General features: G+C 39.0%; 1 protein-coding gene across 1 annotated transcript in view; it reads left to right on the plus strand.

The window, feature by feature from the left end:
• stx8 (syntaxin 8) overlaps positions 1-19,782 on the plus strand; it is a 253,228-nt gene that overhangs the window by 189,511 nt on the left and 43,935 nt on the right. The window contains exon 7 of the mRNA XM_048555614.2: positions 17,627-17,728. Within this exon, the coding sequence (XP_048411571.1) occupies positions 17,627-17,728 (102 nt within the window). The remainder of the gene's footprint in view (positions 1-17,626; positions 17,729-19,782) is intronic.

A 19,782-nucleotide genomic window follows, 5' to 3' on the forward strand; every position in this document is an offset into this window, starting at 1 on the left:
CATTTGTTTGTTCATAAAAACTGGTAAATGTGGAAGTAGTGAAGAACTTCAGCTTCCACAGCAGCACATAGATTACAAATTTCCAATTCCAATTTTTCCATTGTGATGGGACATTCTGGACAGGAATTTCCTGATGGGCCCTTGGACCTTGTCTTCAGACTGAAATGTGGATCAGAAGTTGACAGTGTATGGGAAACAGTCATTCGAGCGTAATTTTCTCTGGGCGAGCCAATTAATGACTTGTTATCCAATTAAGGATGTGGGTCAGCTGTTGAGTGATAAGTCCAATTATAGGTTTTCCAACTCATAAGGAGCAACAGACTGCAATTAAAATTAGTGAGGAAGTGGGAATTTTCAAATAAGTGCCCTGACTCCAACATTGTTAAATTAATAGTAAGTTTAATTTTCATCTAAGCCACTACTGTATACGAAGAGAAGCTGAGCACACAGGCCAGCAGGGATTGACTTTAGAGCTGTTGGAGTGGAACACCCATTCTCAGCAGTCTGTTGATGGGAAGCACTATCTAGGTAGTTAAACTGGCTCCCACTTTGAAAGATGTTTGCAGTCCAAAAGAGAATGTGAACTTCATTGAATCTCCTAGAGTTTTTCATCCCATTCACCTTTAAATTACAAGAATAAGTACAGTTAAGGAAATTGTTTGACCCATCTAGCTATTGTTTCCATGAACATTTACATTGTCAATCTTAGAGCAGTTCCTTTATTTTTCCTACTTGGAAGAAGTCCTGAAGTTGCCTGATGAGAAAATTAGTACACATGTTTCTTGACATGGAAGTATATGAAATACCCCAAGTAACTCAATGTTCTGGCTAGTATGTTACTTGAATATATCAGGCAGGTCAAAGCTCCACTACTTGGGCCTTTGCAGAAATATCTGTAAGCTCCATCAGTGCCCCAGTTGCTAAATGCAGTGTACAATATGTTGGAAAAGATATTGGAGCTCTGATGCCTAATTTGTGTTAAGGCTTTTGCTCTCACCTATGGGAGCAGTAGGAGTGATACAGTTGTCTATGGTAAATCCAAGCAAATAAATTGCAGTGATTCCTTCTTCAAAGAGTACTTTGTGGATCTCCAATGTATACAAGATCTATCATAAAACTAACAATTTTCATTAAATAGCAATTTAACATTTAACAAAGGTCACCAATCCTATTATGCATAAGAACACAATACCGGCAATAAAACGATGGGGTAAATATCCTTGGTTTAATTGCCAAAAAGAGGATGAACCACATGAGTTCCGTGGAATGTTTCCTATGTCAGGGTTGGCGCCATGTTCCATTGAGAGGACTTTGAACATGGAAGGCCACAATGGTGGCCAACCTCAGTTCAGTAGAGGGATTTTCCCTGCATCCTGATGCATACTGATCTCAATTTTGCTGATTTCTGTATTTCTGTGCTGGTCTCACAATAACCAAACTGCCTCAGCAGCATCCAGCTGTCTTGCTAGGACCACTGGCACACCACAGTTGTTGGCCTTGTAATTGGTTTAGCAGCATCAACACCTGTAGTCAGCATAGAGGCTAGCACGTAGGAAAGGCCCCATGAAAGATTGCTGCGTCAGTCTGTCGATTAGTGTGGGCTCAGAACTCTGTTTGTTCCCAACATTGGAGACCCAAAACCCATTATGTCTGTCTGATAATGTAACATATTCTTCTGTCAAAGAATAAAGATAACTACGTCTAAATTTTCATTGGTAATATCCTGGATTCAGATGCCAGAATTTTGTAAATTTTGTTCTCAATTTGGTTTTTGCTGTTTTTTTTTCTCCTGAAGATTGTGCACTGTACTCTGGTTTGTGTTTGTGGACAGCAGCTATGCGCTGTTATATTTAGCTATTAATGGAAGGGGAGGTTGCAGCCCTATCCACAGCCAATAACTAAATGACCCTGGCTGACTTCCACCTGAACCAAGGGCCACTGAGACCAATTATGACATCCTATCCTCAAAGTTGACTCATTACAAACAAGGAAATAAGATTTCGGCTCTGAGGCAACGTTGAATAAAGTGATATTTTCCCGTCTGTTTTAAAGTATCGGATAAATGAAAAATCACAGATAAGGAGATTAGCTTTTATTCCATTAACACTTCAGCTGCTGTGCAGCCTTTGCAGCTTTTGAAGTTCATGCGCTGCTTCCCTGAAATCTGTCAGTTGGATCTCAGCCAAATTTCCATATTAAATGTTCTAAAATAAATTGGAACGCATCTTACTCACTGTACTTTCTGAACAAATTGTAATTTTGTTTTGGGGGAAGCTGCTGAAAAGATTAAATGCTCCCAGAGTAGCTCTCGCTACAGAACAATTTTACTTGTAGTAAATGCTACTAAAAATAAAGTAATTGTATTCTAATTTTTGTGATCTGAAAAGTTAAAAGAGCCTTGGGATTATTTTCTTCTATAATGCATGTTTGATGGATTTGGCCTAAAATTTATATGACATTTGCTAACACAATAAATATAAATGCATTCAAGTTCCTGTGTTCAAATTTAAGTTTGAATATGAAGGAACTTACAGCCTACTCCATCTTTCAGCTGTAGGTTATGTTAATCTGTGCATTCTAGTTGCTGTTTGCCATGCCATCTTTCAATGTACCCCAGAAGAGGAATTGAATTTAGTACATCTTTGTTCATTGTCATTCATCAGTTAGAATTTATCATTGCTCTGGGAGCTTTTATATTTTTGTGTTTTCTAAATCTTGAATCTTTGTGCCTGTACATCGAGGGGGAAGATAATCTAATTAAACTACTGTTTCATCTGTGTATGTGAAGGTTGTATTGCCATGGTAGCTGCTGACACTGTTGCATTATTCAAATCTTTTATTTTTCTGTGGCTCTACCTGCTGACCAACGTGCTTTCTTTGTATGTTTTATGTTTTTACACTACCATTCCGTAGAATCATCAAGTAAAAACCTTGTCAATCAGGGATGCCATCAGAGTGACATAGCTCATAAATCACAATGTTTGTATTCTTTTTTGGGGACAGTAAGAAATATATGCATGCAGCATTTAAGGAAGGAAGTGGATTTTTTTTCAAATGGGTTGCTGTGCTGATGGTGGAACCCATCATTGAATGATAAGACAGAAGTAGCATTGTGCCCGTCATTTCACATGCCTTGACCTCATATGACAACTTGTTTTCTTGAGGAACTAAATGAGGTAGAAAGTGATCTTTATAGATGTTTTCTTACGTTAAAGGCACTATTCTAAATGCTAATTGTGGTTGATGTTTCCAGATGTTTATCAGTTTAAGTTGGCACACATGGATGTAATTGAGGCCAAAAAGAAATGGAGTCATATTTTTAAAGTTATCTTTCCTGACTATTTTTTCCCCTTCTGTTCAGCAGATTTGGTCTTTTCGTGCCATGCAGCGTTCTAATACCTGATGAAATAATGGACAAATCTGTTCTGTAACCAATGTCTAACAGAGCTTCATATGCAAAAATGTAATCATTGGCTAGTTGACCATTCCCTCTTTTGAGGGGATTTGGTACAATTTTCCTTTCTTCTTCCCGTGATACCTATGTAGGAGTATAAATGACCAAGAACGTTGCTGTGATTTCTTTGCAATACAATGGGTTTCAATAAAAGACATTTTTTTTGTATTTGCTCGTTATGACAGTTGCATAAATTACCCCAAGTCTTTTAACCATCTTCAAAGGCTCAATTTCAATACCGAATGCTATGTATATTTTAAATGTATACAGTGGCTGATGAAAATTGTGGTTGTGCAAGAAGCATCCATTATCTCTCTAATCCATTGCAGGCTTTGTATTGTTTGTCTGTGTATAATGTGTGGCCAATTTTTCTGTCAGACTAGCACCACATTATAGAAGTATTGTCAAGGTTGTCCTAACGTTTTCTTTTAGAAGTTCCTTTATTCTTCGTAATGCAGAATAAAATTAATCTAATACTTTCTGCAAACTGTTATCTCAAAGCATCTGCATTATGTTTCCTCAAGTTGCCTGCTTAATACAATATGGCAGTGTTTTTCAAAAGAAACTGTTAGGTCCTCATTCTAACATACATAAGTGATGGCAAAGTTTTTTTTTCAAACTGTGTTTTTCACAGGCTGGAATAATTTTTCTTTGTAGTTCTTTATAATGAAGCATAATAAAAGACAAACAGATACTGTGTTGGGAAATGTTGCACCTTCCTCTGGTCTGTTATAACTCTTTCTGAATGTTTGTGCTTCTACATTTATTTAACGTGAACTGTTTATTGCATCTTTTCTGGAATTGGTGGACCATGTGGTGAAGGGGCAATCTGCTTCCTGATCAGCATCATTGTTGCTTTTGAACCATTTGCTGAGAGAAATGTGAGAGTTGCCTGGTGAGAGATTTATTTTCTTGTTCCAAGGAAACATGAAGGGTCTAGGCCCGAAACGTCAGCTTTTGTGCTTCTGAGATGCTGCTTGGCCTGCTGTGTTCATCCAGCTCCACACTTTATTATCAGAGATAATGGGAACTGCAGATGCTGGAGATTCCAAGATAATAAAATGTGAGGCTGGATGAACACAGCAGGCCAAGCAGCATCTCAGGAGCACAAAAGCCGACGTTTCGGGCCTAGACCCTTCATCAGAGAGGGGGATGGGGGGAGGGAACTGGAATAAATAGGGAGAGAGGGGGAGGCGGACCGAAGATGGAGAGTAAAGAAGATAGGTGGAGAAGGTGTGGGTGGGGAGGTAGGGAGGGGATAGGTCAGTCCAGGGAAGACGGACAGGTCAAGGAGGTGGGATGAGGTTAGTAGGTAGCTGGGGGTGCGGCTTGGGGTGGGAGGAAGGGATGGGTGAGAGGAAGAACCGGTTAGGGAGGCAGAGACAGGTTGGACTGGTTTTGGGATGCAGTGGGTGGGGGGGAAGAGCTGGGCTGGTTGTGTGGTGCAGTGGGGGGAGGGGATGAACTGGGCTGGTTTAGGGATGCAGTGGGGGAAGGGGAGATTTTGAAACTGGTGAAGTCCACATTGATACCATATGGCTGCAGGGTTCCCAGGCGGAATATGAGTTGCTGTTCCTGCAACCTTCGGGTGGCATCATTGTGGCAGTGCAGGAGGCCCATGATGGACATGTCATCAAGAGAATGGGAGGGGGAGTGGAAATGGTTTGCGACTGGGAGGTGCAGTTGTTTGTTGCGAACTGAGCGGAGGTGTTCGGCAAAGCGGTCCCCAAGCCTCCGCTTTATTATGTTGGATTCTCCAGCATCTGCAGTTCCCACTATCACTGGTTAAGCTGTTCCCTTGGTTGTCTCCAACAACTGATATTGCCAATCTGCTCAGAGCAAGAACACAATATAAGGAGTAGAAGCAGGAGAAGGCTATTCATGCTTTTGTGCCCTTCTACCACTTAATGCCTTCTACCACTTAATGCCTTGTACCAGTTAGTGCCTTCTACCACTTAGTGAGATCTTGTGTATTCAGACATTTTACTGCACTAATCCATATCCTTTGATATTTGAGACGTGAAATCTTTTGTTACGTCTTGCATTGTTCGTAAAATTCTTCAATAGAAAACTAGAAACTTCATCAATTATAATGCATTTTTATTGTCATTTTACCTACTAAATTTTGTATCACTGCAAAACAGTCTCTTCAACAGCAAGTAAATCTGTCATTTATTGTAATTTTTGTTTAGTGCCGAGCTGTTTATGAGAGAATACTTATCTAGCTATTAATATTACTTTGAATCATAGAATCATAGAATCCCCACAGTGTGGAAACAAGCATTCGGCCCAATAAGTCCACACCACCCCTCCAAAGACCGTTCCACCCAGATCCATTTCCCATGTCTAATCCACTTAACCTAAACATTCCTGGGCATTAGGGGCAATTTAGCATGGCCAATCCACCTATCCTGCACACCTTTGGACTGCGGGAGGGAACCGGAGTATCCAGAAGAAACTCACACAGAAACAGGGAGAACGTGCAAACTCCACACAGACATTAGCCTGAGGCTGGAATCAAGCCTGGGTCCTCGGCACTGTGAGGCAGCAGTGCTAACCAAGGTAATCATGAGCATTGTGCATAGATAATGCCTAAAACTTTCCAATTGTAGCGTTTCCATAGAACTCAATTGGAATTTGACAAAATGATGTGATAATTTTGAAGTAAATATTCCATCATTCGTGCATTGCTTTATTTTCGAGTTTCAATAACATAGAACAAAAGTAGGATCTACTATTTATCTTGTAAAAGCTTTCACCTTTCTTTCTTTAACAGTAAATATTTTTCATTTTTTTTACGTTTGGCAATTTATTTTGTAGTCAAGGCTCAGTATTTAATTCATTCCACTATTTGTAAGCTTATTGAAACATGTTTATTTATATTTCATTTGAAAGAGAAAATTGCAAGCAACATTGAAACAAGCAGAAGATTGGCAGTATGACTCACACCAGCTTTGATAGAATGTGTGAAATTGAAGAATTGTTCCTATTGTATATGTTCCTGTTCACTCCACATCATTACATGCTTGATTGAATCCTGACCATAATTAGGGTAGTGCTTTCATATGGGTATTTACAGAAAATTGGGGAATTTCTGTTTGGCACCAACTAGGCCATATATATTTACTTGTCATCATATTGATTTGAATTGATTAAATGCTGCTTGTGGTCCACTCATCTGTCAGTTGATACTTAGGTGTCTGTGTATCACATTGCTTGTCCCTGCTGCTTCTGCTATTTTCAAGAACATGGCCAACTTGCCCTTGCGCCACTATGTCCCTGGTAGACCTCTCACGTCATAAATGTTCTGCATTTCTTTTCTTACTGTCACCATACATTAAACTGGAATGACAATGAAAAGAATGAACAGAATAATGAAGTTACATGGTCAATATATGCATTGTTTTCAAAAAACCATGTTACATTTTTATTTATTTATAACCTAAAATGAAAGAAGTCCTGTATATGAGCCCAATGAAAAGTACCAATGAACAAGATTTCACATTTTAGAACTTCTATTGTAACAGCCACAACCAAAATAAGCATAAAATTGAGAATTAAATAACAGGAATATAAACTAGAAATTTTACTTCAGATACCTTATACACCAGATATAATTCTCAGCATCAATCCAGGCACATATGTGGAACCAAGTGTGCGCTCAAAGCATTTCAAATCTTGCCTAAGGAATTTAGGATCTCTCAATTTACACACTCATGGGATTTGGCCTTCATCATTTTCACCAGCAGTTTTATTCTGTCGAAGCTTCCCAAATACGATTTTAACTGACAGCTCCTTTCTCCTACAGCGTATTAACAGCCCTGATGGCTTAGCTTTCCAGAGATCCCCTTTTCAACTAACCAGTCAACCACACTTCAATTCATGGCCTAATCACTTGTTATGCACACTGATGTCTTTTGCTGCCTGAGCTATTCACACCTATTCAAGCTCACACATTGCTTTACCAAGAGCTCCAGGAGTTCTATATGTTCTTCTTAAAGCCACGGGGAAAATTGACATATGTCATGGAAGAATGTGCTTCTTCTAGCATCCAAGATTCTATGTTTCTGTGCTTTGTACACGACAGCTGGAACTTCAGCCCTCCCTAATTAGCCTCAATTTACCTTTTTTGATAACCCAGCTCTCATCTCCATAGCAACTTCAATTTACTGGGTCTCAGAAATGACTTCACAGCTAGGGATTCCAATTACAAATTCCTTTCCAGAATTAGTTTAGTGTGGGTTAACAGGATGTCTCTCAAATTTAAGCATTTTGCAAAGTGCAAAGCGAAAGGACACGAAAGCACATTAGCAATAAAACAGCAGATCAAGATGCTGCGGCTCAGTGATTAGCACTGCTGCCAGGGACCCAGGTGTGATTCCAGCTTTGGGCGACTTTGTGGAGTTTGCATCTTCTCCCCATGTGTGAGTTTACCGTGGGTGCTCGGGTTTCCTCCCACAGTCCAAAGACCTGCAGGTTAGTTTGGATTAGCCAAGTTAAATGCGGGATTCAAGAATAGGCTGAGGGCGAGCTGGATCTGGGTGGCATGCTCTCAGGGAAATCAGTAGGGACTCAATGGGCTAAATGGCCTCTTCTACTCAATATGACTTCTTTGACTGTAACTCCCTTAGAGCCAGGGGGTCAGATGGAATGCAATTTGTTAGATGTGTCCAAGAGGGCTTTTTGAGACAGTATGTTGACAATCCAACCAGAGAGGAGGCCATACTAGACTTGGTATTAGGGAATGAGCGAGGACAGATATTCGATGTTTCAGTAGAACATTTTGGGCTTAGTGACCATAGCTCCATCAGATTTCAAGTAGTCATGGACAAGTGCAAGAGTGGCCCTCTGGTGAGGATGTTTAATTGAGGCCAATTACATCCAAATTAGACAAGAACTGGGGAATGTAGATTGAAAGCAATTATTTGAGGGCAAATCTAGTTCTGGCATGTAGGAGGCTTTTAAAGACCAGTTGATTAAAGTACAGGACATGCATGTCTCTGCAAAACTGAAGGATGGAAATGGTGGGATCCAGGAACCATGAATGAAAAGGGAAATTGTAAACTTAGTCAAAAGATAAAAGGAAGCACATGATAGGTCTAGGCAGCTACAAACTGACGAAGCTCTTGAGTATAGAGAAATTAGGAAGGAACTTAATCACAGAGTTAGGGAAGCTAAAAGGGGACAGGAAATGTCTTTAGCAAACAGGGTCAGGGAGAACCCTGAGGCTTGTATGCGTATATTAGAAGAAAGAGGGTAGCAAGGGAGAGAGTAGGCCCCCTCAAGGACAAGGAGGGAAGTTATGTATGAAGACAGAGGGTAGCAGTGGAAGGGTGTTTTTTTTCAGAATGGAGACCGGTTACTGGTGGTGTTCGACAGGGATCAGTCTTAGGTTCTCTGTTTTTTTGTAGCATATATAAATGATCTGGAGGAAAACGTGGGTGGTCTGGTTAGTAAGTTTGCAGATGACATGAAGATTGGTAGAGTTGCTGATAGTGCCAACAATTGTAAAAAGATACAAGGATATAGATTGATTGGTGACTTTGGCACAGAAATGACAGGTGGCATTTAATCCAGACAAATGTAAGGTCATGCATTTTGGAGGATCAAATTTAGGTGTGAATTACACTGTTAATGCAGAACCTTAGCAACATTAACATACAGACAGATCTGGACGTGCAGGTCCACAGTTCCATCGAAGTGACAACACTTTTGGGCCAAAGTGATTAAGAAGGCATATGGCATGCTTGCCTTCATTGGCCAGGGCATGGAGTACAAGAGTTGGCAAAACATGTTGCAGCTGTATAAAACCCTTGTTAGACCGCAGTTAGAGTATTGTGTGCAATTTTAGTCACCACATTACCAGAAGGATGTGGAAGGTTTGGAAAGAGTGCAGAGAGGGTTAACCAGGATGTTGTCTGGTCTTGAGGGCATTGGTTATGAGGAAAGGTTAAAAAGATCAGCATTGTTTTCGCTGGAAAGACAGTGGCTGAGAGGAGACCTGATAGAGGTCTACAGAATTATGAGAGGTATAGATAGAGTGGATAGTTAGAGGCTTTTTCCCAGGTTTGAAGTTTCAGTTACAAGGGGGTACAGGTTCAGGGTGAGAGGATAAAAGTTTAAGGGAGATGTGCGAGGAAAGATTGCCAGAGGAGGTGGTGGAAACAGGCATGTTGGCAACATTTAAGAGGTGTCTGGATGGTTACGTGAATAGGGAGGAAATAGAGAGATATGGACCAAATAAGGTTTTTTAGTTTAGTCAGGGCATGATGATTTGCGTAGCCTTGGAGGGCCGAAGGGCCTGTTCCTGTTCTGTGCTTCTCTTTTGTTCTGTTTTTTGTTCTCTTTTGATTAGCAGGCATATAACGGGACCCAAATGGTTTCTGTGCAGAGTATAATTGAAACATTAGTTAGAAAATTGCTTGTTTTAATATAATGAATATTGTTAGAAAACGACTTACAGTTTATGGAGCACCATTCAATGCACCTCACAAATACAGAAATAACTAGATAGTGCCCTATGGTTGGCAGAATATAGGACCTGTTAGGTTCAGGGAAGTTTTTGAATAGGCAAGAAGATAGCAAAGTATGACAAATTTAACTAGTGACCAAGTCAGAGAGTAGAAGTGAGGTTAGGGTGAGAAGAACAGACTGTGCCCTGAAATGTGGGGCTGAAAGGGTTTGAAGAATTCAGAAGAGACTGAATCCATGGATGAACATTCTGATAAAGCGATGATTTTAAAGATAATGCATTAACAAAAAGTAATGAATGAGTCAAAGGAAGGACATGACTGATAGAGGAGTCATATAGTGGATTTGCATGATTTTGCATGTAAATAAACAGTGAAAGTTAGTCATGTCGTCAGAGGTCATTTGCAGAAAAAGTTTGGAAGCTTCAAACAGGGAAACCTCAATTCTATTAGTTTGAAATAAATTGAGTAGTTATTAATGTTATGTCTGTCACCTTGATGGACAAAACATGTTATTATTGAATTGCCAGAATGTGAAACCAAGGTTAAAAGATACACAAAGGTAGTAGGAACTGCCAATTCTGGAGCATTTGAGATAACAAGGTGTAAAGCTGGATGAGCACAGCAGGCCAAGCAGCATCAGAGGAGCAGGAAAGCTGACGTTTCGGATCATGACCTGGATTTGAACTAAATATGATTTCAGTTAAATAACAAATGTATTCTGATATTGACTAAGTTTTTCTGACATTACTTTGCATTTCTTTCTGCTATATCACTATGGTGATGCACTTTGTTTCTCCCAAGTCGGTTGTGTTGTGGCAGAATGTTCCCAAGAAGCTTCTCTGTGATGTTCCACAAATTCAGTAACCCACTATTCGGTGTCACTGTCGCGATAGTGCAGGGTGGAAGAGCTTTGTGCAAGAACACTGATCTGGAGTTGTTCGAAGGAACCGTTGGTATGCTCGTCAGGTTGTTTAAATGAATTTTAGTGTTGCCAAGCAAAATTGCATTGAGTGAACTGGAGCATTATATATTTGAAATGAAACAGATTCCAAACATGGTTACTGCCTCATTTCACTTTTTATCCCCAAAATTTAAATAAAAAAGAATTGATCCTGATGGCAAAAGCAGTGTTTTTATTAAAGATCATGTGAATATTTTAGTAGACTGCTCATTAAGATAGATAATGCAGAGGGTCCATTTCGATATTCCTGTGTGTTCAAAATGGAATGAATGGAATGAATGGAAAAACAAGAGAAACTGCAGTGACAGCAAACTAATTTACGAATTCCAAGAAGTACAAGAGCTGGAAAGAGAAGAGTATAAACTTTTGCATCTGACAGTATCTCTTAGCCAGAAATAATCCAGTAATGGCTTTGCGCCGAGTTGTACATCATAGGAACAATAGGGAAAGAAATCCCCACCCTCAAATTTAGAATTTAGTTAGTACAGCCATGATTGGCTTCAACACTTGGAGAAGATGTGCACCTGAGCTTGGCAGGAGAAGTTGTTTAAAACCATGATATATGACATACAAAAATTAAATAAACCCAAAGTCTTTCCTGCTTAACAAATCATAGCTTCCTGTTAAGAATGAGCATTTTTTTTACATTTTACATGTATTTCAAGCCCACCCTGAGTATCATTCATTTGAGGTCTGTTCGATTAGTTGCTAATGCACATTGAGTCAGTCAGTGTTATGACAATGAGTAGACTTCTGAGTATTTCCAGTTGGTACATTATATGACCACCACATAGACATTCTTAGTTCAAGTCATGCTTTTCGAAGAAATACAATTTATTTTGTCGACATTTTTGTTCCGTTGAGAAAACAGAGCCATTTTGGCTTGATAGCAGTGCAGTAATTGTAAAGCGGTATTTATAAGGCAGTGGTGAGCTTCTGAGAGCTCCTGTAACATTTTTAGAAAGTCTGAATGCTGTTCGCAAATGAAATAAACTTATTGATGACAAAAAGAAATTGAATTTTGATGGGAGCATTTTTTTTCTGATGCAAACATTGGATGACTAGTGCTTCCACTAGTCAGGGCAATTTCCTGTGCGTCCAAGCACGTAAGAGTGATGGGGCCTCACAAGTTGTCAGCTCCTTGTCATTAGACCTCCTGTTTAATCCAAAACTGAGATGATACAGTGAAGGGATGGGAGGCCAGTGATTATAGTTTACATTGAGTTTTTCTCTTGAACAATTTTCAGATAGAAAATTGTCTAGTTTGTGTAATTCTTGTGGGCTGGAAAAACTGTTGGAAGGAAGGGAAACAAAACAAATAAGTTTTTACAGAGTGTAATAATCAACATGTTATAAAAGCTAATGATTCTTAAGTTTAAACATATCTGGATTTTGATCAGCAATCTTGTTGAAAATTGCACGTCTCCTAGATGTTTCTCCTTTAGTAAAAGAAGAAAGCATAGTTTCATACACTCATTTTTAGATGTAAAAGGCTTGTAGAGATTAGTAATCTTGCTCTTGCATTTTAGTTTAGTCATGCTACATATATTGCAATCTTTTTGATTTTTTAAACTGCTGCTCTGCTTTGTAAAACATGTACAAACTGCTTAAAACCTCAGTCTTTTTAGATCAGTAAGCTGGAGTTTTTCCAGATCCATTGGAAAGTAGACATTTAATGAGATTTAAACATATATCCAGTCAAGCAAGACATATTATTAAACTGTGTATTTCTTTTGTCAATCTACTATGTTTTATTATAATAGACAATAGTTTGGCATGACACATAGGGTCAACTGAGTATCTGTCTTAAGATTTTTTTTTGTTTTTCAAAGAATTTCAGCAGTTTTGCAAGTCTGAAACCAGTCAGTGCAGACAGGACATAGGAATATTACCAATAGAAGCAGGTTGTTGTAAACCATGTATCCCTTGTGTCTGTTCTGCAATTCAGTAAGATCATGGCTGCTCTGATCTTGGCCTCAACTCCATTTTTCTGCCAGTTCTCCATTGCCCTTGCCTCTTTAAAATCCCAGAATCTCTCTATCTCAGCCTTGAATATATTTCAGTGACTTAGCCTCGACACCTCTTTGGGACAGAACATTTCTCTCAAAAGGCTATTATTCTTTGAAGATATTCCCGTTATCTTGTCTGAAATTTGGGAACACTTGTTTTGAAACCATACCTCCTTGTTCTAGAAGCCCATTATGATGGGAAGCATCTCTCTACATTCACTGTTGTCAAGCCTACTCAGAATGTCTCAAAAAAGACCACTTCTTAATCTTCTAAGCTTTGTTGAGTATAGACTCAAGAGCAAACCTAATGTGTCTACTGTGAACTGACGCCAATGCAGATTTATCCCTCCTTAAAAAAGGACCAAAACTAGTCGCAAAAAGCTTTTCCAACAAGGCGGTTGCAAGGCTTTATTTCTCTCCGAGACATCTAAGCACCATGCTACATCCTGCATTTGCAGAACTCAGCTCCTAGAGTTATGTTTTATGTTCTGAGACCACCTGTGGGTCTCTTGTTTCATCAAGAGTTTTTAAAAAGAAAACTTTCGCAGTTATGATTATTTCATGTGAACCTATGTCCCTGTACTCAACCTTGACTCCTCATGCCCTCCATGACATCATCTGCCCATACACCCATCTACATTTCCCAGATTGTTGCTAACCTATGACCCCCACTATGGCAACTGTACAATGGAAAGACGTTGAGAACCAATGCTAAACTGAGATAAAATAGTTTTCAAGTATCTATTGAATAGTTCACTTTAAAAAAAAATTCTATTGAAAAGTATTGAAATGAACAGTCCTATTTCAGAGTGTCTGTGACTGTTCTGTGATATCACTTCGACTGTGAACTCAGTGGCTCCCCACTCTGATAAGGAAAGGATGTAAAATTCATCTTGCAGCACCAGCCCTCTGATGTTAACTGTCAAATTTATGTCAACAGACAGAACAAAATAGCACGTATTTGCTTTAACATTACAGTTCGTCCCAACTATTCAATGGGCAGGTTTTTACAAAAAGCTTAAAGACTCCATTTGACATCTGTGTTAACAGTTCCAATAAGCTTGACCATTCCAATTAGTCTGAGCACTCTTTACAGACATTCATATCTGCTTTTAACAATCCCAGAGGCTGCTGACCTTTCTCAAAGATGCCCCAGAACCACATCCAAGATGATACCTCTTTTTAAGCATACCCGGTCTATTTGAGCAACACGACAAAATTTAGAACAGCTCCTACCAAGCCTATTCTACCCACATTATGTTTACTACTCCTGGCTAACCAAAATCTGACTTATTTGGGCAGTTTCTTCTGCAAACCACATGTTTCCAAATTGGAATACATCCTTATTTCACTGACCCCTTGCAAAAATGTTAGGTACTCTGTTCAAAGGCAGGATTTCATTCAGCCCTAGAGAGTCACTTTTGCAGTGACAAATTAGGTGCTCTGTTGTATTAAAATTTCATGCCATTGTATATTCTTAAGATTATGTAATGATAGAATTTAAATATGTGGACAGCAGTGCATAGATTATTACAAAAGAACCAAGATGGATCTGAAGGAGGTTTTGTCATTACGCATTTAATAACCTTCAAAAGATTCATTAGGACCATGCTGAAATTTCAAGATTTCCTACTACATCGGGGCAGCACGGTGGCTCAGTGGTTAGCACTACAGCCTCACAGGGATCTGGGTTCAATTCCAGCCTCGGGTAACTGTCCGTGTGGAGTTTGCACATTCTCCCCGTGTCTGCGTGGGTCTCCTCTGGGTGCTCCGGTTTCTTCCCGTCGTCCAAAGAAGTGCAGGCTAGGTGGATTGGCCATGCTAAATTGCCCGTAGTGTTCAGGGGTGTGTGGGTTATAGGAGGATAGGTCTGGATGGGATGTTCCAAGGGGTGGTGTGAACTTGTTGGGCCAAAAGGCCTGTTTCCACACTGTAGGGAATCTAATCTAATCTAATCTAATTACCTCATAGAATTTCCTCTTTTGTGGGTTGTAAATGTCACTAGCAATTCTATCATGTGTTAGCCACCATACTGTATAGGTCATAGTTGCTGGCTTTCCAGCTGTCAATAAAGTAACAAGAAAAAAGGATCCCTTCAAACTTGGAAGTGTACAAACTATAGTTGTCTTTCATACAGAAGGATGGTGACCTGTGCTGAGTCAAAGATCCCATAACACAGACATATGCATCTTATAGAGGGTTTCTAGTAGCACTGCCTCCACAGTATCTTCAAGATCCACTGGCAGCATCTCATCCCAAACATTGGAGTTCTGGAAACAGCCAACATCACCAGCAAAGTCATCTTTGTTGGGTGCATCACGTTGCGCTATTGCAGTCATGTGTCGAAGCTCATGTCATGTGGAGAGCTGACCACTCTTAAGTAGAACAGAGGCGCCCTCCACAAACCTTTCAAGGACCCCTGAAGATGTCTGTCTGTGCCACATTGCCAGTAGGAATCGCAGGCCTAGACTGTGATGCCTGGAGATACTTCATCAGGAATAGTTCTGAGACTGAGCAAAGATCCAGCTTGATGGGGCAAAGAAGGAGAAGAACAAATCAAATTGTACCAAGCAGTAACCAGGTGCCTGCTATAGGCTGTTCATGGATTGGGCTGACTAACCATCAGTAGACCTGCAACCAATGAATGCAACCTTCTGAAAATTTTCATCCACAAAGAACTGCCAAGAGTTGTTGTCCTGAATAACTCTTGAATTCAGTGGCTTACTAAGCCATTTCAGAGGACAGTTAAAAGCCAATCACAATGTTGTGGAGTCACATGAAGGCCAGACTGGATGGGGATGGTAGATTTCTTTCTGTAAAGGGCATTGATGGACCAGACGGGTTTGTATGCCAATCATTGATAGTTTTATAGTCACGATGACTGAAACTAGATTTATATTCCAGTTTTCTCAGTTAATGAATTGCATTTAAATTCCACTGAGTGTTATAGTGGGTTTATTCCCTAGTACCATCTTTCATGGGAATAAAAAATAAATTTCTGACTGGGTCAATCTTTCCTGGAACTTACACAATTGCTCCTGAGAAAAACTGCTTGGAAGCAGAATGCAGTTAGATTTTGCAATTTTGCATGATAACAATTCTTCCTCTCATATAGTTACAGGTGAAGGCCACTGCTGATTCATGCATTTTGAAAAGGTTGGATATCTGAGGGATGTTATTTCACATCTTTGTAGTAACATAAGTATCAAAAGTATTTCTAAAATAGCAGTGCTCAGCAAGAACTAGCGATCTTTTACTGAAAGATTACTAGAAGTGTAATACCAGAGAAACAAATGTCTTACAATTCTATATCTGTAATTAAAGATCCTTTGTAAGTGAAGAAATTTTTGCTGAATTGTCACTACCTGAGCAGTGAGATAATAGCTTTAACACCTTCGGAACCCTTTCTATCATAAACCTTTTTTCCTACTGCTAATGTGCATGAGAAGAATTTTGTTTCTTTTTGTTCAAGTTTTTTTTCCCAGGTCTTGTTTCCCTCAACGTTATTTTATCAAATAACTTGTATATGTGTGTGTGAAAGGTTTCTACAGGAATCATTTTTTAAACAAATACAGAACTCTAGCAATTAGTTCGCATTTCATTGTGGAACTGTCTTATCAATCTGCTCCTGAGAGGGGGAAAATATCCGCAATGTCTTTAAGAAAGCATGCTGCAAACAGCTGGTTGTTCGCAGGTAGGTTTGGTTCACCCTAGAGTGATTTGTGATCAAATATTTTCATGACCTTCCTGAATCATTTGAGAGATGTTGACACTTGCTGTTGGTCTTTAAATACCTCCTGAAGCAAGCTCCCACAAGACACTCAATTCAGAGTAAATAGTGGAAATGAGGAATGTAAAACAAGTTATTTCAGGTGACAATCATTGTAAAGAATTTTACTTTTGACATTTGTGGACAAATTCTTAAAATTATTTGTCAAATGGTGAATAGACTGCACATTCACATATGGAGTGCTTTTTTTAAAACCCCTGGATAAGATCTTTTCATTCCCAAGTTCGCCTCAATGATCATATTTAGCTCACTCCACTTTTAGCACGAAAACTATCCATCTTTAAGTATTACCATATGCCTTAGACTTTAGATGGAAATAATGTGCATCATTGCATTGTTAATACAGATTTCTGTTGGTTATTGCATTAAAAATATCAGATGTTCTGTTAATAATTTTGATATTTATTTTAAAACGTAGGTAAATTAAACCATTGAAATTTAGCGCAGCAGTGAACAACCTCATTTTTCTTGGTTTTCCACTGTTCTCTGATTGTAGACTCTATGTGCAGTGAGAAGAGAATTGTCGGTGCTCAGTCTTTATAAGATTATAGCTGACCATCTTGGCTGATGTCTTAGTCTGGAGGTAAAAACTCATGCTGATGTCTTTGTGACGAGTCTAAGTAACACAAATAGATGAATATTGACCTTAATGCAAACCAAGCTGCACTCTAGAAGACATGGATCATTTCCAGAATGTACACAGAAAGTGTAACTGGAGAATATTATTGAAACCCCGTGTTCCTCTTGGTGCTTCTCCAGTGGTATGTGGGTATTTTAGCCATGCATTACTATACTATTTCCTTCAAAAACACTGATGTAGTTATATTGCATTTCACAGTTCTTACCATATTGTATTTAATTGATTCTAATTGATCTGAAACTGTGTGTTAATAGCAACTCAGATTCTGTATTTTTCTTTCTCTCTTCCTTTTCATGCAGAAATCATTGATGACCTGACACATTTAGTGGATAAAACTGATTCCAGAATTCAGAGTGAAACAAGACGTGTCAAATTGGTTGATAAGAAGTCAGCCTCTTGTGGTATGTTGATATATTTAATATAGTTCCCTTAATCCACCAGATGGCATTACGATGTCATTGTTTTTACTAGTTTCCCCTTGAACATGGCCTACTTAACCCTTTTCACGCTTGTCCACCAAAAATATTTAGGAGGTGGTCATGTTTGTGAATGCACTGTTGTTCGCAGTCTTTTGTAAGAGAAAACAAAAAACCAAGGTTTTATGATGTTATTTGCATATGCAGCTGTTCAAACACTAAGTAAGGATTCATTGATAGTAATTCTCACCTCTTTGCCCTCTGCAAGAGCTCTCAGCAGCTGTTACCAGTAAGCAAGCAAATGATCTGCACCCTTGCAGTGTAAAGTCGCAAAAGCACCAGGCTTCTGTCAATCAATCCATCATTCCAGAGTGCTGTTATTGGATGTTTTCTCAACGTTCTATTGCATTGCAGAATTTAAGAAAAGGGAAGTTCACTTTCTCCCTCAGAACCTTGCATATAGATTTACAGGAAACACTTTTAACATAGTACTTCACTTGCAATTTAGACATCACTTGGACTTCGAATTGATCTAGAAAATAATGACTCTTTTAGTAGTGGACATTGTTAAGAGTTAATGAATTGATGTAATCTGTGTTACCATGTTTTCATGTTACATCTTTCACCTTCATTCATTAGCAACATGTAATTATACCCTTTTACATTTAAAGGTTTTTTTGTTTGATAATTAACAATTTTCACGACTAATGTCCTTTCTGCTGCAAAAATGCAGATCCCTATTGCTATTCTCTTTGAATTTGCATTATTAAGACTTGCAATTCAGCGTGTCGTGACTGAAAAGTAAAAGCTTATTGTTCTGTCTGCATCACAACACTGTGGTTGGGGTTGATAGTTATTTTGTAGAATGTGCTCTTGTTTCAGGAGAAAATATTAACCTCAAGCATTGTTTTGACAACAGTGCTGAAAAACCAAATGAAAAATAGAGCAGCATAATAATGTCAAAAATATTACTTCAAGATTGGTTTATTTGCTTATCAAACCTGCTGCTGAATTGCCTAAGAGTGCTTACATTTTTTCCAGAAGGGAGCCTAGTAACCACCAAGCAGTGAACAACAGTCAGATTTGATGAAATAACAAAATGAAGGTCAGCTAATATTGCACTAATTCTGCTTCCTGGTGGCCATGACAGCCTGCAAGGTTTATTTGAAGATCCCAGACTCTGATTCAGTGTGTGCTTTGTTACCATAAAACTGTTTTAGGCTGTGCCAACAGTTTAAGATATTAATGAATCTTTTAGAGAAGTGAATGGAGAATTCCTTCCCCTTTTTTTTTCCCCTGTTCTCTTTGTTTGACACACACATCTTTGTCTATTGAATCTTGTTGGGCATAACTAATGAGTAGGCACAAAAAAAGCAAAGAATTATCAAGAGTAGAAAGAAATTGTTGAACACATAAGGTTAAAACAGCAAAAGGTGAGATTGTTGCCTGTCGGTGAGGTATTGTAGATTTTATGAACTCCCTCCTCAGCAAAAAGCTGTTAAGATGAGCGCATGGAAATCTTTAGAAGGCAACATTTGTGACACCAGACGACTGTGAAGCGCCAGCTCTCTGACCGCCAGACCTCAGAGCCTCTTTAGTGTCCCTCTGCCTCATTATTACAAGCACCTTGTGGCTCACCCTGCACAGCTGCTGAAGGGGAAAAATTAAAGCAATTCACACTCTGTGACTTAATGCTGGGAAACAATTGGTCCTTGTTTGGGAGAACTATCATTATGAAGGAGCTAAAGTAGGAGAGGGATTGTGGTTATAGTGTGTGTCACAGGATTTATAGAATTCTCTATCAGTTGAAATAAAGGGTTGCTTGTTGAGAGACAATTATCTGATAGTTAGATTGATCGAGGAAAGCATTTCAACAGATTTTTTAAATGAAATTCTTCTCTTCTGAAACTTCGTGTGGTATTAGTACTTGGATACGTTTTCATATACTCTTTGGTTTTTAATAGATATGTTAATGTGATGAATTTCACTAAGCAGCTCTCCAGACACTATGCTATTTTGCAGTGCAAAGGAATGAAGTT

The sequence above is a fragment of the Stegostoma tigrinum genome, chromosome 22 (genome assembly GCF_030684315.1).
Source record: "Stegostoma tigrinum isolate sSteTig4 chromosome 22, sSteTig4.hap1, whole genome shotgun sequence".
NCBI classification, from domain to species: Eukaryota; Metazoa; Chordata; class Chondrichthyes; order Orectolobiformes; family Stegostomatidae; genus Stegostoma; species Stegostoma tigrinum.